Here is a 24,207-nt window from a genome sequence, read left to right on the forward strand (position 1 = left end):
CCCACAGTAACTTGCTGGAGCGCGGGCACTAATTTAGCGCGGCCACTTATTTTGTGAGTGCGCTCAAGCCATTTACTGTGGGGTGAGGTGAGGCACAGATGAGATCTGCCTCACCTCAGAATGCGTCACCCCACAGAAACTGTCTGGAAAGCGGGCCCTAAGCGCATGCCTGTTCCCATCTCACTGTAGGTCACCAATGTAATGTTTGTAGATCCCTTTATTACATTTATCCTCGCCATCCATAGTCTCTAAATAACTTATTTCACGTATATATGATATTTAGGCTCGCTGCTCTCAACGGCAATGAAAATGCACCAGGGGAGGCAGCCATAACCTCTGCCGCACTGAAGGGGGCGCACGTGAGCCCACAGGTTCTTGTTGCTACTGTTATTCTACCGCAAACAACAAACTCGACTTTTGAAACTACAGGAAGATACGGAGGACTTTTACAAAACAGTAATAGAGATTGTTGTCCAGAAGGATAGCATGGACTTATATTCATCTTCAAGTCAAGGTAAGACCACAACTGTAATGAACATGGGATCTTACTTAGAAAGAACAATCCAATATTTAGATTTTGGGTATCCTTTTGTTGATCGGTCTGTTTAAAATTAATCATAGCATCAGACTAAAAAAGCTTTTGAAAATAACAGAATATTTCGATTAAGGTCAAAATAGGCTATAATATTTGTAAATCTGACTCTGAAAGAGTCAGTGCCTCACCAGCCATGAACCTCACCGCACGTCACTGGTTTATACATGTAATTACTGGGGTTCTGATTACCTAATTTGGGCGTGCACATTTGCCGCGCGCAAACCTACCTCTTTTGGATTTGGAAAGGTTGGCATGTATGCATTGTTCGTTTAGAAATGTTAGTTTCGGTTGTGCTTGTCGATTCCTGCATCTCGCCGCTTTCTGTACTGTTAGACGGGGCGGGGCGGGGCGGGGCGGGACGTGTAGCACAGTGGCAGGGTTGGGAAGCAAAATTCGGTTCCGAGTAGGAACAAATAACAATTGTCCGGTACCGGGATTAATAAGAGTTGTGAGGACAGGAGGCGAGGCCGAGCCCCGCGGACCGCAGCTCTCTCTGCTCCGGATCATCTGATCGATGCACGGTGCAGTTCAGCGTCTCTCTCTCTCCCTCTCTCTTTCTACACACAGCGGACCCGCTGCCCGTTTAACAGCCTAATCTTTGTCAAACTTTCTTATGTTCTTTCTTTAACACGCAATGAAGGTTATTAAGCGTTTTAGCTCCTACGTTGTTAATATTGACGCCATTTCCTTTATGCAATAAAGCAGCCTCCCTGTCTGTGTCCTCGCGCTGTCCTCACATCCCCCGTCCCCAGACTCGGAGGAGCACAGGGATGTCAGTATTGTTTATGAAGCAGGGTATAGAAAGTACATTATTGAAATGAAAATACTATTTATTTACAAACAGTGAGCAGCTGGGCAGCTGCAGCATGTGTATTGCAGGACATGTGTAAGCATGCAAGCGTCTTTGAGTTGTAGAAAAGCGCTAGGCCTATAGGCTATAAATATAATGTATTATTATTATTATTATTATTAGGCCTATGTGTTGGACATGTGTGGTTGGACTCTGTCTCACAGGCAGGTTGCAGTGTAACATCAGAGGAGACTGGGCCAATTGTACATTCTCAAACTGCACCACTTAGAACTAACTAAACAATGCAGAGATTATTTTTATATAATTGTATTCAATAACCGTAAGAAATTAAACAGTATGAAGTGATTTGTAAATAGGAATACAGGTTTGACTTAATGTTTTCATAAATATGTTTTTCTCCCAGTTTGTCATGGGACTTATTTTTACTCTCTCAAAGAACCGGAATCAAGAACCGAAAATAACCGGAATCGAAAAGCAGAACCGGAATCGTTAAAATCCAAACGATACCCAACCCTATGTGTGATACAGTAAAATCTTACCGCTCACTTACGTTAGCGGTGTCGTAAAAAACGTGGGAAAATGTAAAATACGTTGGCGAAGAAGAAGATTCCAGTGGCCCCAATTTTTGTCCAATCTGGACAAGTGAAAAATGTATTCGGACAAGTAAATTGCCAAACTCACTTGTCCATGGACAAGTACTCTCTAAAAACTTTTTCTCACACTGTGAGACCTATGCTATTGCCTAAAAATAGCATGATTGGTGCACTTTAATGAAAAAGATGCTGCACAGATCAACCTAGATCCAATTCATTTGAGTCTATTTGGGGTTAAGCTGAACGTATGATGTGAGCCAAAAGGTTATTATTCTTTTCTGCTAATATTGAAATTTACAGCAATAACTTTCCAAATCTTGTAAATTCTTTAAAGAAAATCTGACACTTTGAATAAAAAGATGCTTTCAGTTTCTAGGCGAGTGCCTCAGTGGATGCTTCAGTCATCATTGAGTGATATCATCCAGGGATTAAGTCCTACACCTGTTTTAATATGAGAAAAGGCAACCATTTGGAGCGAAATCTACCTGTCCTTGATCCACAATATTAAAAAGAGGACAGAAAAATACTGAATATATCTGCACAGACTATGAAACTGTTAACATGACCTTGCCTATTATGTTAACTTTCTATGAATTCACACTCTACCCTTTCTCCTCCTAGGTACAAAACAATCATCCAGGATGGCGGCAGTCTGTGTAATCGCATTAAGCGTCCTACTCACTACAGGTATGTTCATTAAATATCTGAATATGTTTCCTCTATAGTGATCTGGAAAGATATTAAATGTTTTTTTGCACAACTGTCAGTGTTCACTCTTTTGGCAGTCAGGTGATCCTACTACTTCTACACTGTGTTTATTTGCTCAGGAAACATTGTTTGATTTGATATTAAAGGACAGTTTGATGGTGCTGGAACATTCTAACAGACAATATGTGAATACATCCAGAAGAATATGGTGTAACAATTTAAAAACAGGAAGAAAGGGCCTATATTGCACAACTGATAAAGAAATGAGTCATTATATTACTGATATTTCTTTTGATTTGTATTTCTTTTATCTCTGTTTACAGCTCTTTCTGCACCTGTGAATGGTAAGACTTTTTGTACCAGTTCATCTCACTCATTAATGATGAATTAGGAGCTGTTGTTGTCCTGTTACTGGTTTGTCACCACTCACAAATATGTATATACCTTCATTTAATTAATTTCTTATTTTAAAGTTACTTAACTGTATATAATTGTAATGTTATCTTTAATTTTATCTGTAATTGTATTGGATTCTGTGCTGTCCTGTTTTCCAATCTTACCCTGTTGCTGTTTAAACTACTGAATTTCCCCACGGGGATTAATAAAGGACCATCTTATCTTATCTTATCTTATCTTATCTTAGATAGATAGGTAGATAGATAGATAGGTAGATAGATAGATAGATAGGTAGGTAGATAGATAGATAGGTAGATAGATACGGTAGATAGATAGATAGATAGCATAGATATAGCTAGATCGATATAGCTCGGTCGGTCGATCGCTCGATCGGTCGCTCGCTCGCTCGATCGCTATCGCTCGCTCGCATCGATCGCTCGCTCGCTCGCTCTCGCTCTCGCTCGGTCGGTCGGTCGCTAGCTCGCTCGGTGGGGTCGCTCTCGCTCGCTCGCTCGCATCGCTCGGTCTGTCGCTCGCTCTCGCTAGTAGATCGATAGATGGATGCTGGATAGATGGATAGCTAGGTAGGTAGATAGATAGAAAGATAGAAAGTACTTTATTGATCCCAATTTGGGAAATGTTTGCGTTGCAGCAGCATAAAAAACAAGGCAATGTACATAAGAGAAATTAAGACACAAGAAATAAACAGTCCAAAAATATTTCAGAAATAGAAATAAAATAGCATTAAACATTTAAAAGTTATCATCTATCATCTCCTTCGTACGATCCAGTGGAGGAGGACTTCCAGACCTTCTTCCACGGGGAGGACTACCACATCCGGCTGCCCTCTCTGGCGCTGGACGTCACGTTTAGGAACCGCTCCTCTCCGCGGTCCGGAGACGTGTTCCTGATGCGCGGCGGCATCGTGGTCAACAGTCGGGCCAAACTCAACAGCCATTTCAGCCACCTGATCATCGACGCTGTGGACGAGGGAGACGAGGGCGTTTACACAGTGAAGAACCCGGAGACGCTCCAGGACGTCCAGCGCACCACGCTTATTGTCCGAGGTACTGGAAGAGTGTGTTATACATTATGAATGGTAATGAAGCATAGCATCAACTGCATGCAACACTATCGCAGGCCGAACTGGAGTTTATAACACTCATTTAAAATCTGAAAAACGAATATGTGAAATTCAAAACCAAATCAAAGTTTATTTATATAGCCTACTATCACAAAACACATTTGTCTCATTGGGCTTTACAGATTAACAAACATAGATGACGTAAAAAATAATTAAAATTACAAGAAAATATCTTGTGCGCATACATTTATTTATTCCAATAATATTGCATTTATTTGTTTACCTAAATTGTTTTACCTTTATTACCTGAAGTACATGCTGCTGATAGTAATTCAACGCCCTCTAAACACTTCGCTCTCACTTGTAATATAGTGTTTTAGCAGTGAGTTATTGGTACTTTTATTTAAGTAAGGTATCTGAATAGCACCACTGGATGCTTCTGATATCTGATCTGGAGTCAGTGATGGTCGTGTCGGCGCTGTCACTTCTGTGACGGCATTAATCATGCAGGCAGCAGCTAAATAAACCTCTCAGTTACACATCGTGTTTGTCCTCCAAGTATTACAAGTTGCACCAGTGTTGACTGTGGTCTGTGACTGTGATGGGATTAGACACACGCACACGCACACGCACACACACACACACACACACACACACACACACACACACACACACACACACACACACACAGAGAGAGGGAGGCAGTGGGCTCAAATCCAGCGTGGATAAATGCAACTGTAGCGTAGCAATGTGCGCAAGATGTGCCATATGGAGGGCGTAATGTGTTGTGAGTTGATGAAGAGGTGTGTGTGTTTGTGTGTGTGTTCTGAAAGTGTGAGGATCTGCCAGGCAGTAATTATGCAGCTCTTTAACCACCAGCCCACTCCTCTCTCCTTCCCTCCCGCTGTTTTCCTCTCTTTATCTTGTCGTTGCTGCCTTTCCCTCTGCTTGGTTTGTATCCCTACCCTTTCATTTCAGCTGCCTTGATATTTTTGGATCAGTGCTCTTTTCTCTGCAATCTGCCCCCCTTTCTGCCACATCTGCCAAGCCATTCCCTCTCCCTTCCTCTCTCTTCCCTCACTCCTTCACCCCCCCATCTGTCCTTTCTCTCACTGCTCCTATGTTTCTATCATGTAATGGCTCTGCGACAGCAATGGCTGCAGGCATTATGGTTTCTTGTTGTCCATTCGTTAAACAGCTGTAACGTACAAACATCCATCCAAATGGACTCAAGGGTGAACTGATACTGTTTTGGTTTTCAAAATGTAAAGGTCACTGTAACGTCACAAATGATTGGGCTATAACCAAACAAATCATATGCTTAATAAGACAACTGTACACAGAAGTCTAGAAGGATAAAACAATGATGTGATGATATTTTGGACAGACATATAAACAATCGCTGTGTGCTAATTCTAGTTAACTTTACTCAAAGCCAATGAATTGTCTCTCTTTTTCACTCTTTTCTACTTAAAAGTCAGACCATTGACTAACTTTGTTGCTTCTTTTTATTCAAGAACACACTCTAACCCTAACCCTTATTTTACTTTCTAGATTGCTCCAACGAGCTGATCGTTAAATATGGAGATCACTTCAATATTCCGCTGTTGGGGATGACCACCCCCATCACCCTGGAGTACAGGCCCAGTGCTGTGGAGGCCAACCAGACGTCCAGGTAGAGTCAGCAAAACACACTATGTATTATATATAGATATTTTAACCCAAACTGAATCTTTAATGCCATTTTCCTACCTTGATATGCATGCCATGTAAAATACTTAAAGGGGCCCTATTATGCTTTTTGGGGTCTTCCATTACATGTAGTGTGTTATATAGGCTTTTGTGCATGTAAATGGTCTGCAAAGGCAACAATCCCAAAGTTCCCTCTTTCTCTCCCACACACGATCAGCTAACCAATCAGAGCAGACTCTGGTTTCAGACAGAGGGTGAACAGAGGTGCTGCAGCACAGAGAAAAATAAAGACCTTTTTGAACATTCAAGCATGGAAACATGTCACAAAATACAAATATGAACCACAAAATGTCTTCTTTGAATGAGAAAGGTTAAGGAAAGTTCACCCTCCCTGACTTTCTCCTCCTCAGACCTGCTCTGATGCTGCTGACCAGCACCGGGATGTCCAGGGACGGATACCAGGGGCGCATCAGCGTCAGCGAGCGCCACGCCTCGCTCAGCGCGGTCTCTGGGGCCGACGAGGGCAGCTACACCGTCAGGGATGCTGAAGGTGTTATCCAGAGGAAAGTGTGTCTCAATGTCAAAGGTAAAAGTGCAAATGAAGACTGATCGTATATATTTTTTTCTTCCACGCTTGACCGGTTTTAAACGGTCCCCACCTTCCATCAGGATGTTGTTGTTGTTGTTGTTTCATCTCTAGTTATTACGCTCCTTCTGTCTGCCGTAATGGCTTTTTAAAGACCCTAACGTTAATGGACTCCAGCAGGCTAATGCATTTAAGATGATTCATGTAAACAGCGCTGCGATGTACTTATCCTACGTCCTCCCTTCTCTGTCTCTCTGTGTCGCAGAGCATCAGAACTTTGTAAAGCTGCACCACGGTAAAACTCTGAAGATCAACCTGATACTCAACAGCTCCTTGGTGCACCTGTACTACACCTCCGACTACGACCACACACCCCATCTGCTGCTGGACAAGGGAGAATTCACAAGTGTAACCAAAGCCTTTTTATTCATTTTAGTCCCATTACTGTTGTGATTACTTTAGTCCCTGTATTTAACGTCAGGGATGGAGAAAATGATGTGAAATGGCTTTAACTTTTAAAGTAGGAACATAACAGAGTTGATATGACTGTAGGTTAAATGTTATTTACAATAGAAATCCTCTATGTGTTTGAAAACAAGTTGTGTATTTTATGAAAAGAGGTCATTACCTTAGGGATGAACACCATAGACACTTTTTCACACTGCAAAATCCTTATATTGTATGAGATGTGTATTGTTTAGGCTTACATTATTAACTGAATTTATATGTTTTGGCTTTCAACCTAAGCCAAATAATCCTGTGGGAAACTTTGTACACCTTATATTATTTATATGACACTTAAAGGTGGGGTAGGTAAGTTTGAGAAACCGGCTCGAGATACACTTTTTGTTATATTCCATGGAATGCTCTTAACATCCCGATAGCAATGAATATCTTAAGTGCTTTGACAAAAAATCCATAAAAAACGTCATCTGTGGAAGCCGTAGTACTGTAAAAAGCACGACCAATCATTTTAGCCGGCCCGGCTAAAATAACTGGATGGCCTACCTGCCTGTCAGCCTTCCATCTGTGCACAAACTTATCTCGTGCCCTCATTGGTCATGTGCGCGTTCGTGTGTGTTAGAGGAGGGGCTCTGTAAGGAAGTGGCAGATTTTTTCCGGCTGTGTATTTTCAAATTCTAGCGATCTCGAGCCGGTTTCTCCAAAATTACCTACCCCACCTTTAAGTCCCACAATTTGTCAATGTCAAGCCAATATTTCACTTGTTTTGTGGTTCATCTGGTAATGGACATTTAATCCAGTATGACTCACCTTTTTTACTCGTGATATCAAGTTAACTTCGCCATTTTAGTCTTTTACAAACAATAAGGATTGTTGTTTTTCGGTATTTTCTCCATTGCATCATTCATTAATGTCATCTGTATCCTTTCAGTTTGTTTATGTTAAATGTATAAATGTGTCTCTTCTAGGCCCAAGCAGATCTGGGTTTCGAGGAGCGTCTCTATATGGATGGTTCTTGGATTTTTCTGGATCAGGTGAAAACTTCTGATGTGGGCGAGTTCAAAGTGACCGACATACTGGGCTTCACCGTGTCCACCACCCACCTGGGACTACTGCGTAAGGACTGGGATGTGGCTGATGAGGAATGATTGAAAAATGAGCTAAATAATGTTAGATGTTAAAGGTCACCTATTATGCAAAATCCACGTTTTCATGTCTTTTCTACATCAACATGCACTGTAAAAACTGTTGCTTTGGTAAAACTTATAAAATATGTGTCAAGCGATTCCAAGCAATTTTAAGAGTTTAATCAACTTTTGCAATTTTTGAGTTGGTGAAATGTACTTTTTTTAGTTTTCCTCTACTCAAGAATGTGTTACTTTGCTAAAACTTAAAAAATATGTGTCAAGTGGTTCCAAGCAATTATAGGAGTTGGGTAAACTCACTAATGTGATTTTTTCTGCATATGAAAAGATGAGATGAGCCTACAATTAAAGCCCAGATATTAAGTGTAACCAATGCAAATAACAATCTGCTAAGAACCACACGAGAATAAAGTAAATAATAAAACACAATTGAGTTGCCGGAACCTATATACGACAAACTCTTCCTGATTTCAATCCAACCCTTTAAATATTTGATAGCATTGAAACATTGCAGATTAAACAAATAAATTAAAAAAGGGAACATTATGGACATGTTAATACATTTTATTAAAATGTGATTATTTCAAAACAGTTGTCATAAAAACACATTAACATACATGGAGACACATGGTTATTACTTGATGGTTATAACTGCATCTGGCTCTTGGGCAACGTATCACTTCATGCTGTGCATCACGAGCCTGTTGCACTTCGACCTCTGCTGTTCCCTGTAAATACAAACAAAACACTAAATTGAGTACAAATCAGGACACACCATGTGTTTTCCTCAAAACAAAAATCAAATCCGTCTTGAAAACATAACGAGCCAGTTTACATTAGCTGTTAACAGACGGTAACAGAGGTGCTATTCACATGCATTACAAGGGGTTTAAGCCATCAAAAAAAGGCTGGTTTGCAAGAAAATGAACCAAATAATCATGATATTGATATAGTTCATAAAATGTCCAACTACTTCTTTTTAACCCCACCTCATGCTCAGAGATGTATATAAAGTGGCACATGGGTCCTAGAATAAAAAGAACAGACGATTATTTCAACTTTTATCTTGATAAGTGAGAGCGCATGCCAGTCTACATGAATGCAGGGCAAGGCACGTTTCTGTCCAAAGGTTCCATGATGGAGTCGATAATGTTTTAAAATATCACTTTGAGTGGTGACACTAGTGCTGCATAGTTTACATCTCCATCCCATCTGTGATTCAAAAAATAGAAATGGGTACGTTTACCTGATGCTCATTATATTAGTATGTAAACATAACACGTCTTGAATTAACCTCTGAAACAACAACTAGTCTGACACACTCAAGGGCTTACCTAATGTGAACCTGAAGTCCATAGCAGGAGGCAAAATGTCTTCAAGAGGAGGTGTGACTGTTTTCTGGTGAGGCAAATGAAAGAACAAAATAGTTACATGATGACAATGTAACAATCATTTCAGTAGAATTCATTAAAACATATTTAATTCAATTAATGGAATCAAACATTAAAACACAAGTATCATTTAAAACGGTATTGTATTTATATACATTTATAAGGATGGCATTGTTAGATACCAGTACAATTCCATGATTCTCTACACAGCAGATCCTAATTACTTCAATATACACTCCTTTATCTCGTTTGCATACTGTCTAATATCTACTTTATGTTGTAGTAAAACATCTCCTTAATAAAACTGTATTTATTGATATTTCTCGCTAAAGACTGCATTTTACTGTACTACATTGAACACATCTTGCTGACGTTATACATGCATCCTCGCCCAATACACACTTTTACTGAATTGTGCCTGAATGCACCTTAACTGAAATCACCTCCGTCACTTTCTACTGAGAGCTAACGTTAACTCTCCTGCAGATTCCAACATGGATAGCGTTGCATAAGCATGAAAAATATAGTTTGCACTTAATTTTGTATAATAACAACTCGATGCTGTAACTGCAGACTGAGTTTAAATTGGGTACACTTAAGATTGTTGAAAGATAATTCATTGCTCACAGTAAAACAAACGGCGAAATACATATAGAGGAATTAATATCAAATAGGCGCATTAGTAACTTACTCTTACATAACCGCTGGGTTATAAAGTAGTAGGGAATAGTTTTAACGGAGGTATTTTACCGCACAACATGCACGGCAGGAGAGCCTCTGAGCCCCGCGGCCGCATCACGGTGCCCGGGCCAACGCTTAGAGCGGCATAGGGGAACAGTTTGCGGAGTTGATTCTTAATACGTACTCTTAACTTAACCACTTTTAACAGAATTGCGTCGGTAAGCACTTGATGCAAACTTTGCCCAACAACTTTGCGTGAAGAAATAGACTACATGAGCACGACAGGGCTGAGTCTAACTTTAACAGCAGTAATGGCGCTGGCATGCATTAAAATGTCGATGTTTCGTTCAAAACAGTGAATACAAGAAAAGTAAATAACACTTTCTAGTTAAAAAGCAGTAATTAATAACTCAGGCAGATCAGATTTTGGCCACTTTATGATGTCATAACGATTTGTTGGCTTGTGTAACCATTAGCCAATCACCAACCAAGGTAACCCCCCCCCACCTTATCACCTGAATCTCCTCCTCGAGCACCATTGTGTTTTTTTTAACCAAATATCTCTCAGAGGGGCGTGGGGAGGGGCTCCTTATTTTCATCTGAAGTAACAGACAGAGAATCAGCACTTTTGAAACAGGGCTGAAACAGAGGGGATTATGGGATGCTGCAATGATCAGTTTGGTGTTTCAGCCAAACACTTCAGAGACATGTTTTGTATATATCTGAGACCTATAATATATTGATGAGAAACAGAATAATAGGGGACCTTTCATATTGGTGTGGTAGCTGCTGAAGGATGGATGTTTTGTGGCTAAAAACTGGAATTTGAATACATCAATGAAATGTCAGATGAATTATTAGCTCTTCCACCTTTTCCCACGTTGCCTCCACACAGCCTACAGACTGGAGTCGCTGTACGTGGCCATCATTGCCATGTTGGGCTTCCTGGCTTTCCTTCTGCTGGTGTGTCTGCTGTCCTGCCTGATCAAAGTGAAGAAGAGGGGGCAGAGGGGGGCGGCCCTGGAGAAGATCGCCCAGAAATCAGGGGAGGACGAGGGAGAGGCCTTCAGACAGGTGGGGGGGACAAATGCACATATAATAATCATAATCATAATACATTGGATTTTTATAGCGCTTTTCCTAATGACATTGACATAACGGGATGAGGGTCATGTTGATGATGATTATCCTGCAGCGGTGGATGAACTACAGAGATCTTAAGTTACTTAAGTTCAGAAAGCAGGACCACAGTATAACATATCATCTGCTAAAAGTAAAATCCTGCAATCAAATTGATTGTTGAAGAGGACTTATTTTGCTTGTAGGACTTCTGCCTTTCCTGTAGTGTTATATTGGTTTTAAGCATGTAAATGGTCTGCAAAGGCTAAAATCCCCAAGTTTCTCTCCCACATGCCTGAAACACCTCCATTGGACTCCTTTGTTTACTTCTATGACATAATGACATCACTAAGTAACACTTGCGAATTAAAATATGGAACATGACAATTTGCATAACAAGGCCCCCTTAAAGTACCAAAAGTATAAATATATGTTCTGCACAACAGACCCTTCTAGAATTGCACCAATATTTAATTTTTTTATATAAAATGATTAAACCATTAGTGTGTTCATCACCTTAATGTTGCAGCTGGTAAAGATTGAGCTTATTTTCTTTAACTATAAATACGGCTTTTGAAATTCACTACAGGATCAATAATATTTAGTCTTTCATTTAATTAAACAATAATCCATTGTTTGTTGATTTTGTTTTGTATTAAGAATTTAAATCTGAATCTTTAACCTGTTAAGCCCGAGAGACCCCGGTACCGGGGCACTGCCGTAACATCTTGCAGGAAACAGTGTCTGAGGGAATGTTCATTTAATAAAACTATGAATGTTTTATATCCATGTAACGGGAAGAAACTCATCTAACTGATCTTTTTTTTTTTTTTTCAAAATAAAACCCACAATGCTAACACTGAGCCTCTGAATTAGCAACGAGCGAAAAATGCTAACACCTTACTGCACCGAAAATCACTCACAAAACCTTATTATTTAGCTTTTCACCACATCCAACACATCGATTCACATCGTGAGGTGACACAGAATCTATTGACACCGACATTACCACTGAATTATACGTATTTGCGACGTTATAAGCAAAAACGGACATCAAAACAGGTGACGCTAGGTAGCTAAAAATGCTAACATTTTTACCTTGGCTCTGTAGTCTCTCCAAAGTGGTCTTCAATGGCATTAAAACGATAAAAACGCTGCTGAAGTTAATCCATAGGTTAATCTAATGTGTCTGTGTCCCTTTGAAATGATTTCTGATAATCCATAAGCATTAAAACTGCTTTTCCGTTTCCAGATGTCAAAGCTAGAGATAGGTTCACTCTGATTGAAAATTACATGCGCACCTTTTGTCTTCACAATGTGTGTGTGTGGGGGACTCCCCCTTCGATTCTATTGGCTCTAACGGTCAGAAAGAGGTGTCAACCATCAAAATCGAGCAAGGGGGGCCAGAGATATGGAAAATCCACCCAAATGACCCCAGAAGTGGTTTCTTTTTGCTAAATCTCTCAAAAAATCTGAATTTTCTTTAAAATAAAAAACATCCATATTGATTCTGACTTTTCTACATCCAACTCACAGGTTTATCATTACTTTGAGAAAAAAGATTATTAATTTAACCCTTTTAGAAGGGAAGATATGGTCATTTGTTCTGGGAATGTCATTTTCGAGCCTGAGACCTGAAAAACAGGCTCAGGGCTTAACAGGTTAAATACATGTAGTGAAATAAAAAGTACATAATGTAGTAGAAACTTAAAGTGCTAATACTCAAGCACAGTAGAAGTACCAGAGAAATGTACTTTCTTAATCAATCAATCAATCAACAACTTTATTAATCCCGCAAGGGGCAATTAGTTATGAGCAGTTTATGTCATGTACACAGGCAGGAACATACAGGAAGAAAGCACACAGATACACCCGGGAGCCTGGATGTGGATCATTCCAATTTACACCATGAATAGTTCATAGCATCACAATAATAAATAAATAATCAAGTTAAAAAGCCTATCAAGAATTTAAAAGTTTGAGCACAGAGGGGATGAATGATTTTGAAAAGCGATTTGTCTTAAGAGCAGGTAGATCATATCTACGCCCTGATGGCAACAGATGAAAATAATCTGCAAGAACATGACCTGGAGAGGCCAGAATGCTCTCTGCTTTCAATACAGTGCTTGATATACTTAGTGTCCACCACCTCTATAAGATAAGATAAGAAAAAGATAAGATAGGATAAGATAGGACACAAGTTACACAAAGACTCTATCCTGATATCATTACATGACTACTCTTGTCTGTGTGCATTTTCTCAGGTGGTCAAGAACATCACCAAACTCAGTGAAGACTCCAAGCACTCCCAGGCCGACAACACAGAGAAGTCCCAGAGCACTGAGGTGGATATCAAAGTAAGGATATTTAACATTTCTTTCTTAAGTCTTTGAGAGGTTTTAATAATGTCTGAATTGACTAAACTATTTCCTGCGTTCAGACGGCTGCAGTTTATTCAGAGCGCTGCTGCTAGAGTCCTCTCTCACTTCACCAGAGCGGATCGCATCAGTCCAGGTCTCAGATCTTTGCAGTGAAGAATTCATTTTATATCTACTCCTGTTGGTTGAAGCAATGAATGGTTTAGAGCCCAAATAGATTTTTGATCTGCTGCTATGTTATGAACCATCCAAAACCTCTCAGGTCTTCTGGGACTGGCCTGCTTACCGCCCTGACTATAATAAAGCAGTGGGCAGTATCTGGAGCAAACTCCCAGAAGATCAGAGACGTGCTCCAGATCTCCGTTCTTTTAAACAACTCCTTACAAAGTTTCTGTTTGCCTCTTCCTATAATTACATTTCATTTTGGACTCTTTCTTGCACTGCACTGTAGCTGAGCTGGGACCTGTTTCAATAATTTCTCCTCTTCTTAAAACCTTCCATTTTATTTATGTATCTATTTATATCCCTTTGTGTCTGATTTACCTTGTCCTAACATATTTTGATGTCCTTCTGTAAAGCCCTTTGAAGTGCCTTGTTGTTGAAGGGGAAGCGATCCAAATAAACCTGCCTTACCTTGTTGTCTGTTTTAATCTCAGGGTCTGGAGGTTTCCTCTAAAGAGGTTGGGATGGGTAACCTCGACACCAGTGACTCTGGCGTTGGGTTTAACACCGCCCTCCCTCTGGACACTGACACTGATGCCGCCGATCATAACCTCGACTCTGTGGCTGTAAGCGTCTCTGAAGCCCCACCAAGCCCCCCGCCCGCTGCTGCTGCCGAGTCCAAGCCAAGCACTCCTCCTGCTGTGGAAGTAAAATCAAGTCCAGTAGTTAAAACTAAAGCCCCTCCAACACCTGAGCCTACAAAAACCCCCGAGCCCACGAAAACCCCAGATCCACCAGTTGAGATTAAGCTAGACGTGCCCAAACCTGCAGATGTTAAGCTCAGCCCAGCCTTAACCCCTGAGCTCAAGTTTAGTCTGAGTCCAGCTGATCCAAAACCTGCACCCACCCCGAGCCCAGAGCCCAAATCACCTGCTCCGAAAGCCCCCTCTCCATTACCTGAAAGTAAAAGTGCCCTGACTCCAACCCCTGAAAGTAAAAGTGCCCTGACTCCAACGGCTGAAAGTAAAAGTGCCCTGACTCCAACGGCTGAAAGTAAAAGTGCCCTGACTCCAACGGCTGAAAGTAAAAGTGCCCTGACTCCAACGGCTGAAAGTAAAAGTGCCCTGACTCCAACCCCTGAAAGTAAAAGTGCCCTGACTTCAACGGCTGAAAGTAAAAGTGCCCTGACTCCAACGGCTGAAAGTAAAAGTGCCCTGACTCCAACGGCTGAAAGTAAAAGTGCCCTGACTCCAACGGCTGAAAGTAAAAGTGCCCTGACTCCTACGGCTGAAAGTAAAAGTGCCCTGACTCCAACCCCTGAAAGTAAAAGTGCCCTGACTCCTACGGCTGAAAGTAAAAGTGCCCTGACTCCAACCCCTGAAAGTAAACGTGCCCTGACTCCAACCCCTGAAAGTAAAAGTGCCCTGACTCCAACTCCTGAGCCCTCTAAGCCCACCACACCCGAGCCCATCACCAACGGTACGCCTGAGCCAGACTCCAAACCCAGCCCGGATCACATTGATATCATCGAGGCTCCAAAAGCAGCTACCCCGAAAACCCCTGAAGTCGAGCCGAAATCTAGTGGCGCTGCAATGGAGGCCAGCAAAGATGGCGCCGCGGCTGAGGATCCAACCACCACCACCTGAGAACTGCCCCTGCAAAACACCAAGGGAAGCCCCACAGATATTCTCAATCTACCACCACTGACAATCGAACACCCCCCACCAAATAATGAAGAAACCACTGAAACTGGAGCGAGGACTTCGGTCCAACATGTCTAACACCTGAACACAATATTACTTTGATAACGGTATCTAACTCACAAACTAACACATAGCCTGTGAGACTTTTTGATTCACAACAACGTATACATATACAGTAACAGATGTGGCTTGTTGTTAAAATCTGTTTTTTGGTAACTTTATATTAGAACTGTCAGACTGCAAATTAACTCCTTTGCAGAGTTTACAAATAAAACTCCACATAAGGTTTTTCTAACATAATGAGGTAGCCAGAGAGGTTTACAACATTACATTAAAACAAATATTCTAGTATATTGTCAGACCTAACTGTTTCCAATCTAAAATGCTTGTTCCTCTATCAGCATGTGGATAAAATGCATGAAATTTACAGCCACTCAGATTTTTTTTTAGATTGGACATCATCAAAACAAGAAAATGAAAGCGCTTTGATCACACGCTGTACATACTGTAGCAGAAATATGGCCTCTGAAACATCTGCAATACATGATCACATATAGGAAAACAATTCGTTTTGCGTAACTTCACCAAACTAATAATACTAACTTTACTATTTATAGCCTCTGATATTGATATTCAGTCTCCCAATGGATATCTCCGCTGATTAAAATGTGTTTTGCCGACTGATCCCCAAAGTCCGGATCAACCACTTTGCTGCCTTTTGATCTGGATTTCCCCGCGGCTCTATAAAAGTCCCATTATTCCTTCAGTTTTATAGCAAGCTTATAACAGCAGCAACTCCAGCACTTAATAGGACCACCATGTTCCCGCTGTGTTTCCAAGGTGAAACCCTGAATGAAAGCGTCTGGTGAGGTCGAAAAGTTAGCACGTGCTAGCTTGTCCCTTCTTTTTTTGTATCAACCTTCCCTTCTTCATTGTCTACTAATTAAGTAATTCTTCCCTGACCCTTCCCCTTCTTTTTTTATCCCTTTTCTCCGTTCCTTCGCGGAGCATTACTTACTTAAAAGGACAGATCACCCCAAAACACAGAAGGCATATTTGCTCTGTTACCTGTGGTGCTGTTCATTAATCTAAATCGTTCTGGTGTGTGTTGCCAAGTGTTGGAGATACCTGCCGTAGGGATGTCTGCCCTTGTTTTAAATATAATGAAACTACATAGTACTTGGCTTGTGGTGCGCAAGTGTGCCAAAAATGAATTAAAAAAACACAACAGCAATGTTTCTTTCTACGTTTCTTTCTACCAACTAAAGTACACCTGCTACAAAGGGAAGCGTGCATCCACCTCCTTTTGCACGTGAGCGGGTGTAATTTGGCAGTAATAAAGTTGTTTCTACATTAAACTGATCGTAACAAGGTGTGTGGATTATCTTGATTATTGTGATATCTGGAAAGAAATATTGCTGATGAGTTTTTTTTGCAATCTACATTGATAAATGTTACCGGAAGTAAGAGCAGAACATTATTTTGCGGTGTCTCTTAAAGTACACAGCCTTTGACAGAGATTTGATTAATCTTTCCAACTAGATATTTCCTCTGAAGTATTTGGTTGTGTTGACAGTGACTTACAGTAGTTCCTGTTTCTTTAATGGGTCAAAACACTTCAATGATGCATATATGGAAGCCACAGCATCATTTGTGTGGCTGTTTAACACAGATCAAACGTAGCTGAACCTCCTGTATGGTAGAGGGACGTGTGCAGATACATTTTAGTGTTACAAAATGCATGTCTCTGCCTCATATTCTAACCAACCAATGGAAAGTCCAGGTTCATTGCACGGAAATCTATAAAAACTTTTTTTCAATTAAGCACAAAATGACAGCCATGAAATTCAGTTAGTGAGATGTGGGAACATTTCTTGGTAGCTTTCCTAAATAATAGATTTTTCTTACAGTTCAATTAATATCATGCGACACTTTAGCATTTTAAAGAACCATATGATGAGGGAGGTTTAGATGTCGGATTTGATACTAAGATCGACAAATATACTGTAATAATGAATGAAGGGGCCTCGATGTTCAATTTACAAAAAGTATCAGATAGTCAGATGTTTTACACAAACTCTGGATAGGTCTCATTTCTAGACTGGATCTGTAAAAGAAACACAAACCTATATTGGCAATACTAACAATTGTCTTTACACACACGCACACACACAAACACACACACACATTCCAGCCTTGTAAATATTGCATGTGTACGCCGGTGTAACCCCCTACAGGCTGAATGTTTCTCGTGTATAGAATGGTTGTTGTATTATACTGAATAATAAAGAAGAATTTAACATTTCTCACTCAAATTAAATCCAGAATATAAAATATATACGCTCACAGTACTATAATCTATCTACACTAATATTCACTAACATCTTGAACTAATTTAAGAACCAAATATTGTAAAAAAATCCATTAAAGAGTATATTAGATCTTTTGAGATCTGCTGTTATTGCCAACCTGACGGTACTCGCAGCATCCTTCACAGTATTTACGTGTTGTATTAAAATGTTTAACCTACGTCACCTAAAGCTGCAGCATGCCCACGACATGAAAAACAGGCTTTTATCGTCCTAAAGTGTGTGTGTGTGTCCAGAGGAGTGACGTTTCAATGTTGCCATCATTGTGTGTTTGGGGTTTCTGTGTTTTTGCCTATGACGCACACGTGTGAATGATTTACGAGTGGTTTATTGTGCGTGCTGAATCTATGCATAGCCAGCGTGTACAGAGTGACCCGACTGTACTTTATTTGAGCTTCTCCGTGTGTGTTGTCGAGTGAGGTATTCATGTGCCTGCTTAAATCGTCCCGCAACATGAAGAAACCAAGTGCTGTGTTTAAGTGTGAATGTGTGTAAAGCCACAGAATATTGTAAAAGATATCGTAACTTTGAGATATTTGAGTGACTCTTGTCTTTGTTTAGTGCCTCTTGTCATTTGCCGACACTCCTAATGGCACCTTTTTCTTGAAACGTAGGGTATTCACGAAACATTTTCGCACACCCGACTGAACAACAAGTGGCTGGCCTGTGATATGCTTTGGAGATATCTATAATGTATAAAAACGTTGAAAGTGATTATGGTTTTCCAGATTAATATAAGTAGCATAATGAGTGCTGATGGCGCTCTGTTTGTAAGTGAGTGGTGTTTCAAATAGCATTATTCAAGTCTGTGGCACAGCAAGGAGTTGGTGAGTGATCAGATGAACGCTTTGTAACCAACAGGGTTTGGTTGTGGTGAGCATTTGACGAGAGACTGACCTAAAAGCATTTCCATACACCACCGCTACTGTACAGTATTATTGTCAGTGATTGTAATACCAAGCCACTCCAGTCAGAGTGAGTAGGGTTGTGAGAGAGGCAGGACAAGCCTTTAGTTTACCAGCATCTCAAAGAAGGCTCAGTCTGGTGGGTTATTGGAGATTCTGGTGTTTTACCCACCAATAACTAATAGATAACTACTAGTTTTACTACCACTTCTGCACTTCTTGCACTATGTGAGTCATCTCTGCCCTGATCTTCTCTGTTTACTTCTGCTGTTCTGGCCTTGGTGTGTGCGTGTATGTGTGTGAGAATGTGTGTGTGTATGTGTGAGTGTATGGTGTGACATCTCTCTGTACTCCCTTTTTGCACAACACTTCACACACAGATGTTTTGTAAAGAAAATATTTTTTGTTTCTTTATTTCATGTCTAAAGGAATACTAAGAATAAACAAGCGATTATGACATTTCTGCCGTCCTCTTGTCTTTGTTTTCCTATTCTCTCAAACTGTTTTCTCTCCCTGTCAATGAGTCGTCTCACTCAATGTCAGCCATCAGAGTGTCACGCGCCACTTTCTCACCCTTCAGGCCCCACGTGCCACTAATACCAGCTTCTATACCCTCGCAGGACACATCATAGCTAAGCAGCCACAACAGAGATATTTATAGCCGAACAGAGGTGACATCATAATGTTCACACTTGCAGATAACAACCTTCATTTGAAGCAAATATGTATTTTACTTTTTAAGTTACAACTGTAAAACATCATTTAAAACAGAAAACATACTTGTATAGGCATGTTTTATGTTTGTACTGAAAAATCATTTAACAGTTTTTAAGCAAGTGGTATTCACAGTATACAATTAGATAACTAACGATTGTTTTCTTTATAAATTAATATGTCTGTTACTTTCTCAATCAATGTATCATATTGTCAGTAAAATGTCAAAAAAATGTAACAAAATTGAGGTGAAGTCATCTTTTTTCTCAATCAATTAATCCTTCTGTTAAAATTACAGGAAATTGAAAAACGTCCAAAGAAAATTGAAATGCTGTTATTTCACATAAGATGAAAATGATTTCATACTAACCATACTTAATTAATAGTTGCCACTTAATTATCTTGTCTCTTAAGCCCTGGCCAAAAAATGATATATACTGTAGTTTTATTAACATTAAATGAACAATTTGTGTTGTAAACCTCTGCATCAAATGGAAGGGTTAAACATCTTAAGGGCCGCCACGTTCCTCCCTTCGTCTGCGTCACACGGGTTAAAGAAGGGGAACAGAGCCACGCCGACATACTCCATGGAGAAGGTGTAAATAGGCGACATGGTGACAGCGTTATAAAAAGACAACTCCTCCTTCTCACAGTCTAAGAACAACCCGATGCGGACGAGGCGGGTGGACACGTTGACCTTCGTGGGCTCGGGGTCGGTGCAGGCCACCACAGACCCGCCCTTCATGGCCATAGTCCAGACGCCGCTGGAGGTTCCTGTCGCGTCCATCTCCCCTCGTGGGACGTCAGCTCGCGCCACGCCCAACCTCCACGCTGTCTTACGTCCCACCTCCACCTCCCAGTAGTGTCGTCCAGTGGTGAAGCTCTGGTGGCCGAACACAGAGTAATAATAGTGGAACCGCTGAGGGTTGGGCTGGCAACCCTTCGTGTCTTTATCCTCCTCAAACCACACTGAGGTGCAGGACTTGGACAGGGATAGGTTAGGATGGGCCGTCTCAGGGTCAAAGGTCATTGATGTTATACCTGTAGGCAAATAGAGTACGTTTGTATGTGGTTAATCAAATGACATACTGTAATGGCAATTCAGCGAGGAGAGTACTAGGAAACAAGGGAGGTGGGGACCAATCTGACAACTTGTCGATGAGAACTTTAAGAAAACCTGTTATGCTCATTTTAAGGTTCATATTTGTATTTAGTGCCTCTACTCTTTTCACCCTCTGTCTGAAACCAGAGCCCAGTCTGCTCTGATTGGTTAGCTGGCCGGCTCTGTTGTGATTGGTCAACCGCTTAGAGATGTCCCGCCCCTTAGCACTATCACGTGCAATGTGTTTGAGCACAGGCCAATAGAAGCGCGAGTGTTACATAGTGATGTCTTTCAGTGTATGTTACAAAAGTAAATAAAGGAATCCAATGGAGGCGTTCAAGGCAGAGAAACATTTGGGATTTTAGCCTTTGCAGACCATTTACATGCACAAAAACACGAGACCCATGTAAAATAGTTTAGAGAGATATGTATCAAGTTTAAGGTTTGAATTTGTTTGCACACATGCACACACTTGTAAATGGGAGATAGTGTGAACATACTTGGGTAGAGCCAGCTTTTCATGTGCTTCCATATCCGGTACTGAATGGGACCCACAAACTGTCCGGAGCGCACCTCAGTGTCCACCTCTGCTGGAGGTTTGAAGCTGACCTGGGACCTGTTAGGACAAAGCAGGAAGGGGGAGGACTGAATGATGAATGGTGGAACATCGATCGGGTAAACGCACCACAGTTTGAGGGTTATGGAGATGGATTTGATGTGCAGAAATGAGAGGAAATGCCCAGCATGCTCACACAGAAGATTACTGAGAGAAAGGGAAAACAGTTTGGTTGAGAAGACCTGCCTTTTTATGAGATCTTGAATTTCCTGCAATGAGACAAAACATTTCAAGGAGAGTTAGTGGAAATAATCACATTGTCTATTATGTCATGTTATTATCTTTTTCAATCCATATACACAACAACTATTGCAGTTGTCTTTCATTATTTTGGGGCAGGTTTTCTGAGAGCAATTTTCAGTTTGAACTAGAAATGCAAGCTTTGACCTCAGCCAGATTGCTGCCTGTTCCTATTTGCTGACTCCCTTTCACTTTTAAATGAGAAATTGATTGTGAAAGTCAACCGTTTAGCCAATCAATGTCTATAATTGTTCAAAGGAGTGCAGAGGAAGAGGGGCAGAACAGCTAACAGGGTTGCTCTGCAGCTCTTCATGTTAACCTGCACAGTCACATTGTTTCCCAGCAGCTCCAAGAGAAGGAGCAATTATAGACAGTTATTTCGACAAGTCACGAGTGGTAAGTATAGTTTGTCGCAGGCCAAGGGGAATGCTTGCAGTGACCCTTTGTGACCCCGTGTGTGGCCCTGCTGCTGGGGAAGGAAGTTTCCAGAGTGTCATATGGAGGGAGTCCAAACTATTTTACACCTCTATCTTACATTAGCTCACCCTCTGTCTAAATGGTTACAGTCTATTCAAGCTAATAATAAGCCACATCTCTGCATGCTAATTTCTTCTCTTCCTCACTCTGAGCAGTTTGGGATGGTCCTCCTCGGTCAGTTTTTTGTTGAGGACATATATCGCTGTCTCCAGGTCTGTCGCTTGCGCTGCTATTTTCTTCTCCCTCTCTTTGAGCTGCTTCACTTGTTTCTGTCTCTCTCTCTGAAGTCGCTCCAGATCCTTACATTCCTCCTCATCCAGGAAACGATGGAGGTTCTCAAACTCGGATCTGACTTCTCGTTTGAGGGCATCAAAACTGTTCTGAAAGAGGAGGAGTTTAGAGATAATGAATGTGATGATATGGATAATCTTTTCTGTTTTTGAACTGTAAAGAATATCACAGTATGTGCGGAGGAGGATTAGGGCCACATGTTAACATTGTTTTGAGAGCTGATCAAAAGTGAAATGTTGTTTTTGTGATCAAAGTCAGATTTCTGAGATTTTCAGAAAATTATAATATTTTTTTCTCAGAGATCAGAAAAGAATGTCACCTTTGGTCAGATCTAAAAAATGTTTTCACATGTGGCCCTAATCCTCTACCGCAGGGCTATTCAATTAGTTTGGAATGGGGGCCGGTTGATGAAAATGATCCAAAGGAAGGGGCCGGGAAAAAGATGGCTTGAAATATGAGCAATCATATTAAGAGCTTCAGATACAGTAAATACTACAACAGCATAGTGGAGTGGAGTGCATATATTGTGTTTAATTCAATCAAACAACATCGCCCCAAGGCCTTTAGAGATCTAAATGGCAGGTTCAGAACTCAGTACATGTGAAGCTAATTTAACCATCAACATCATTTCATTTGATTTAGGTGAAATGATCTAATCATTCACGCAGAGATGCAATAAATGACAGGAGTTGTCACTACAGTAGCTAGTAGGTGGGTTTGAAACCTGAGCCCGCCGAAGTTTTCAGGCAATGTCTTCCCCTCTATCTCTCAATTTAATTGTTAACACCCTCTCTGAAAGGCACTCTGGCCCCAAAAAAAATCTTTAAAAAAAAAAATGAGATTACTTTTTAACAATATACTCAAAGGGCCAGTAAATATCACCCCGGGGCCGGATTTGGCCCGCGGGCCGCCAATTGAATCGCCCTGCTCTACCGTATATATGAATGTAGTTTTAGTCAAACTTCTTTAACTGCGTCGAAAGAGAGTATTTTAGTCAAAGATGAGAATTAATAACGCAGTAACAATACCTCTACGCCCAAAGACTCTATGAATGTCTTCGTCTCTGCTTCCCTGCATTCGTCTACCTCGTGCTTGATTCTTTTAATAGCCTGGATAAGCTTTTCCTGTAACACACACATACACACACACACACACACACACACACACACACACACACACACACACACACACACACACACACACACACACACACACACACACACACACACACACACACACACACACACACACACACACACACACACACACACACACACACACACACACACACACACACACACACACACACACACACACACACACACACACACACACACACACACACACACACACACACACACACACACACACACAATTGGAGAACAAGTACACATGAAACAGAAACGTTACTAATTTAATATCCTGCAAACAAATACGATCTTTGAAAAATGAATACAGTCACATTATGTTAGACAATGTCTCCATGTCAGCAGCTGGTGAAAACCATGAAACATCGGCGCTTACCTTTTGATCACTGAGAAGACTTTTACTGCAGTTGTTGTTGTTGGTGCCTTTGTAGTGATTTTGGTTCATTCCAGTAACTGCAAATTGGACAAAATAGAAATGTATTGAGCAAAGTGCAATATTAGAGCTGGACTGAGTGAGAGGGAGAGACACATTGGAGGACAAAACAATACAGAGAGGGAGAGGGAGTAAAAGAAAGAGGGGGGGAAACACACACACACACACACACACACACACACACACACACACACACACACACACACACACACACACACACACACACACACACCACACACACACACACACACACACACACACACACACACACACACACACACACACACAGACATGCTAGAACAACAGTAATGTAACCGAGCATCAAGAGAGAGGACATACATCTTACAGAAAATGAACAGGAGAAAATGTATTGAGCACAGATCAGGGTCCACAGCCTGACTTGAGT

The 24,207-nt window shown here is 41.0% G+C and overlaps 2 protein-coding genes across 2 annotated transcripts; one reads left to right on the forward strand and one right to left on the reverse strand.

The window, feature by feature from the left end:
* The first annotated feature begins 417 nt into the window (after window positions 1-417).
* Window positions 418-19,239, forward strand: si:dkeyp-77h1.4. Its single transcript, XM_034123996.1, has 11 exons — window positions 418-514; window positions 2,621-2,686; window positions 3,031-3,051; window positions 3,895-4,170; window positions 5,742-5,862; window positions 6,290-6,465; window positions 6,731-6,873; window positions 7,896-8,073; window positions 11,040-11,218; window positions 13,528-13,620; window positions 14,298-19,239. Exons 1-11 carry the CDS (start codon window positions 487-489, stop codon window positions 15,447-15,449), a joined length of 2,433 nt encoding a protein of 810 aa, XP_033979887.1. The 5' UTR covers window positions 418-486; the 3' UTR covers window positions 15,450-19,239.
* Window positions 16,949-23,885, reverse strand: si:ch73-54f23.4 (nuclear factor 7, ovary). The gene is made up of 5 exons (XM_034123997.1): window positions 23,745-23,885; window positions 23,249-23,344; window positions 22,076-22,309; window positions 21,097-21,421; window positions 16,949-20,535 (listed from the first exon to the last, which is right to left on the reverse strand). Exons 1-5 carry the CDS (start codon window positions 23,811-23,813, stop codon window positions 19,982-19,984), a joined length of 1,278 nt encoding a protein of 425 aa, XP_033979888.1. The 5' UTR covers window positions 23,814-23,885; the 3' UTR covers window positions 16,949-19,981.
* Window positions 23,886-24,207: the final 322 nt, after the last annotated feature.

Source organism: Trematomus bernacchii, unplaced genomic scaffold, assembly GCF_902827165.1.
Source record: "Trematomus bernacchii unplaced genomic scaffold, fTreBer1.1, whole genome shotgun sequence".
Lineage (NCBI taxonomy): Eukaryota > Metazoa > Chordata > Actinopteri > Perciformes > Nototheniidae > Trematomus > Trematomus bernacchii.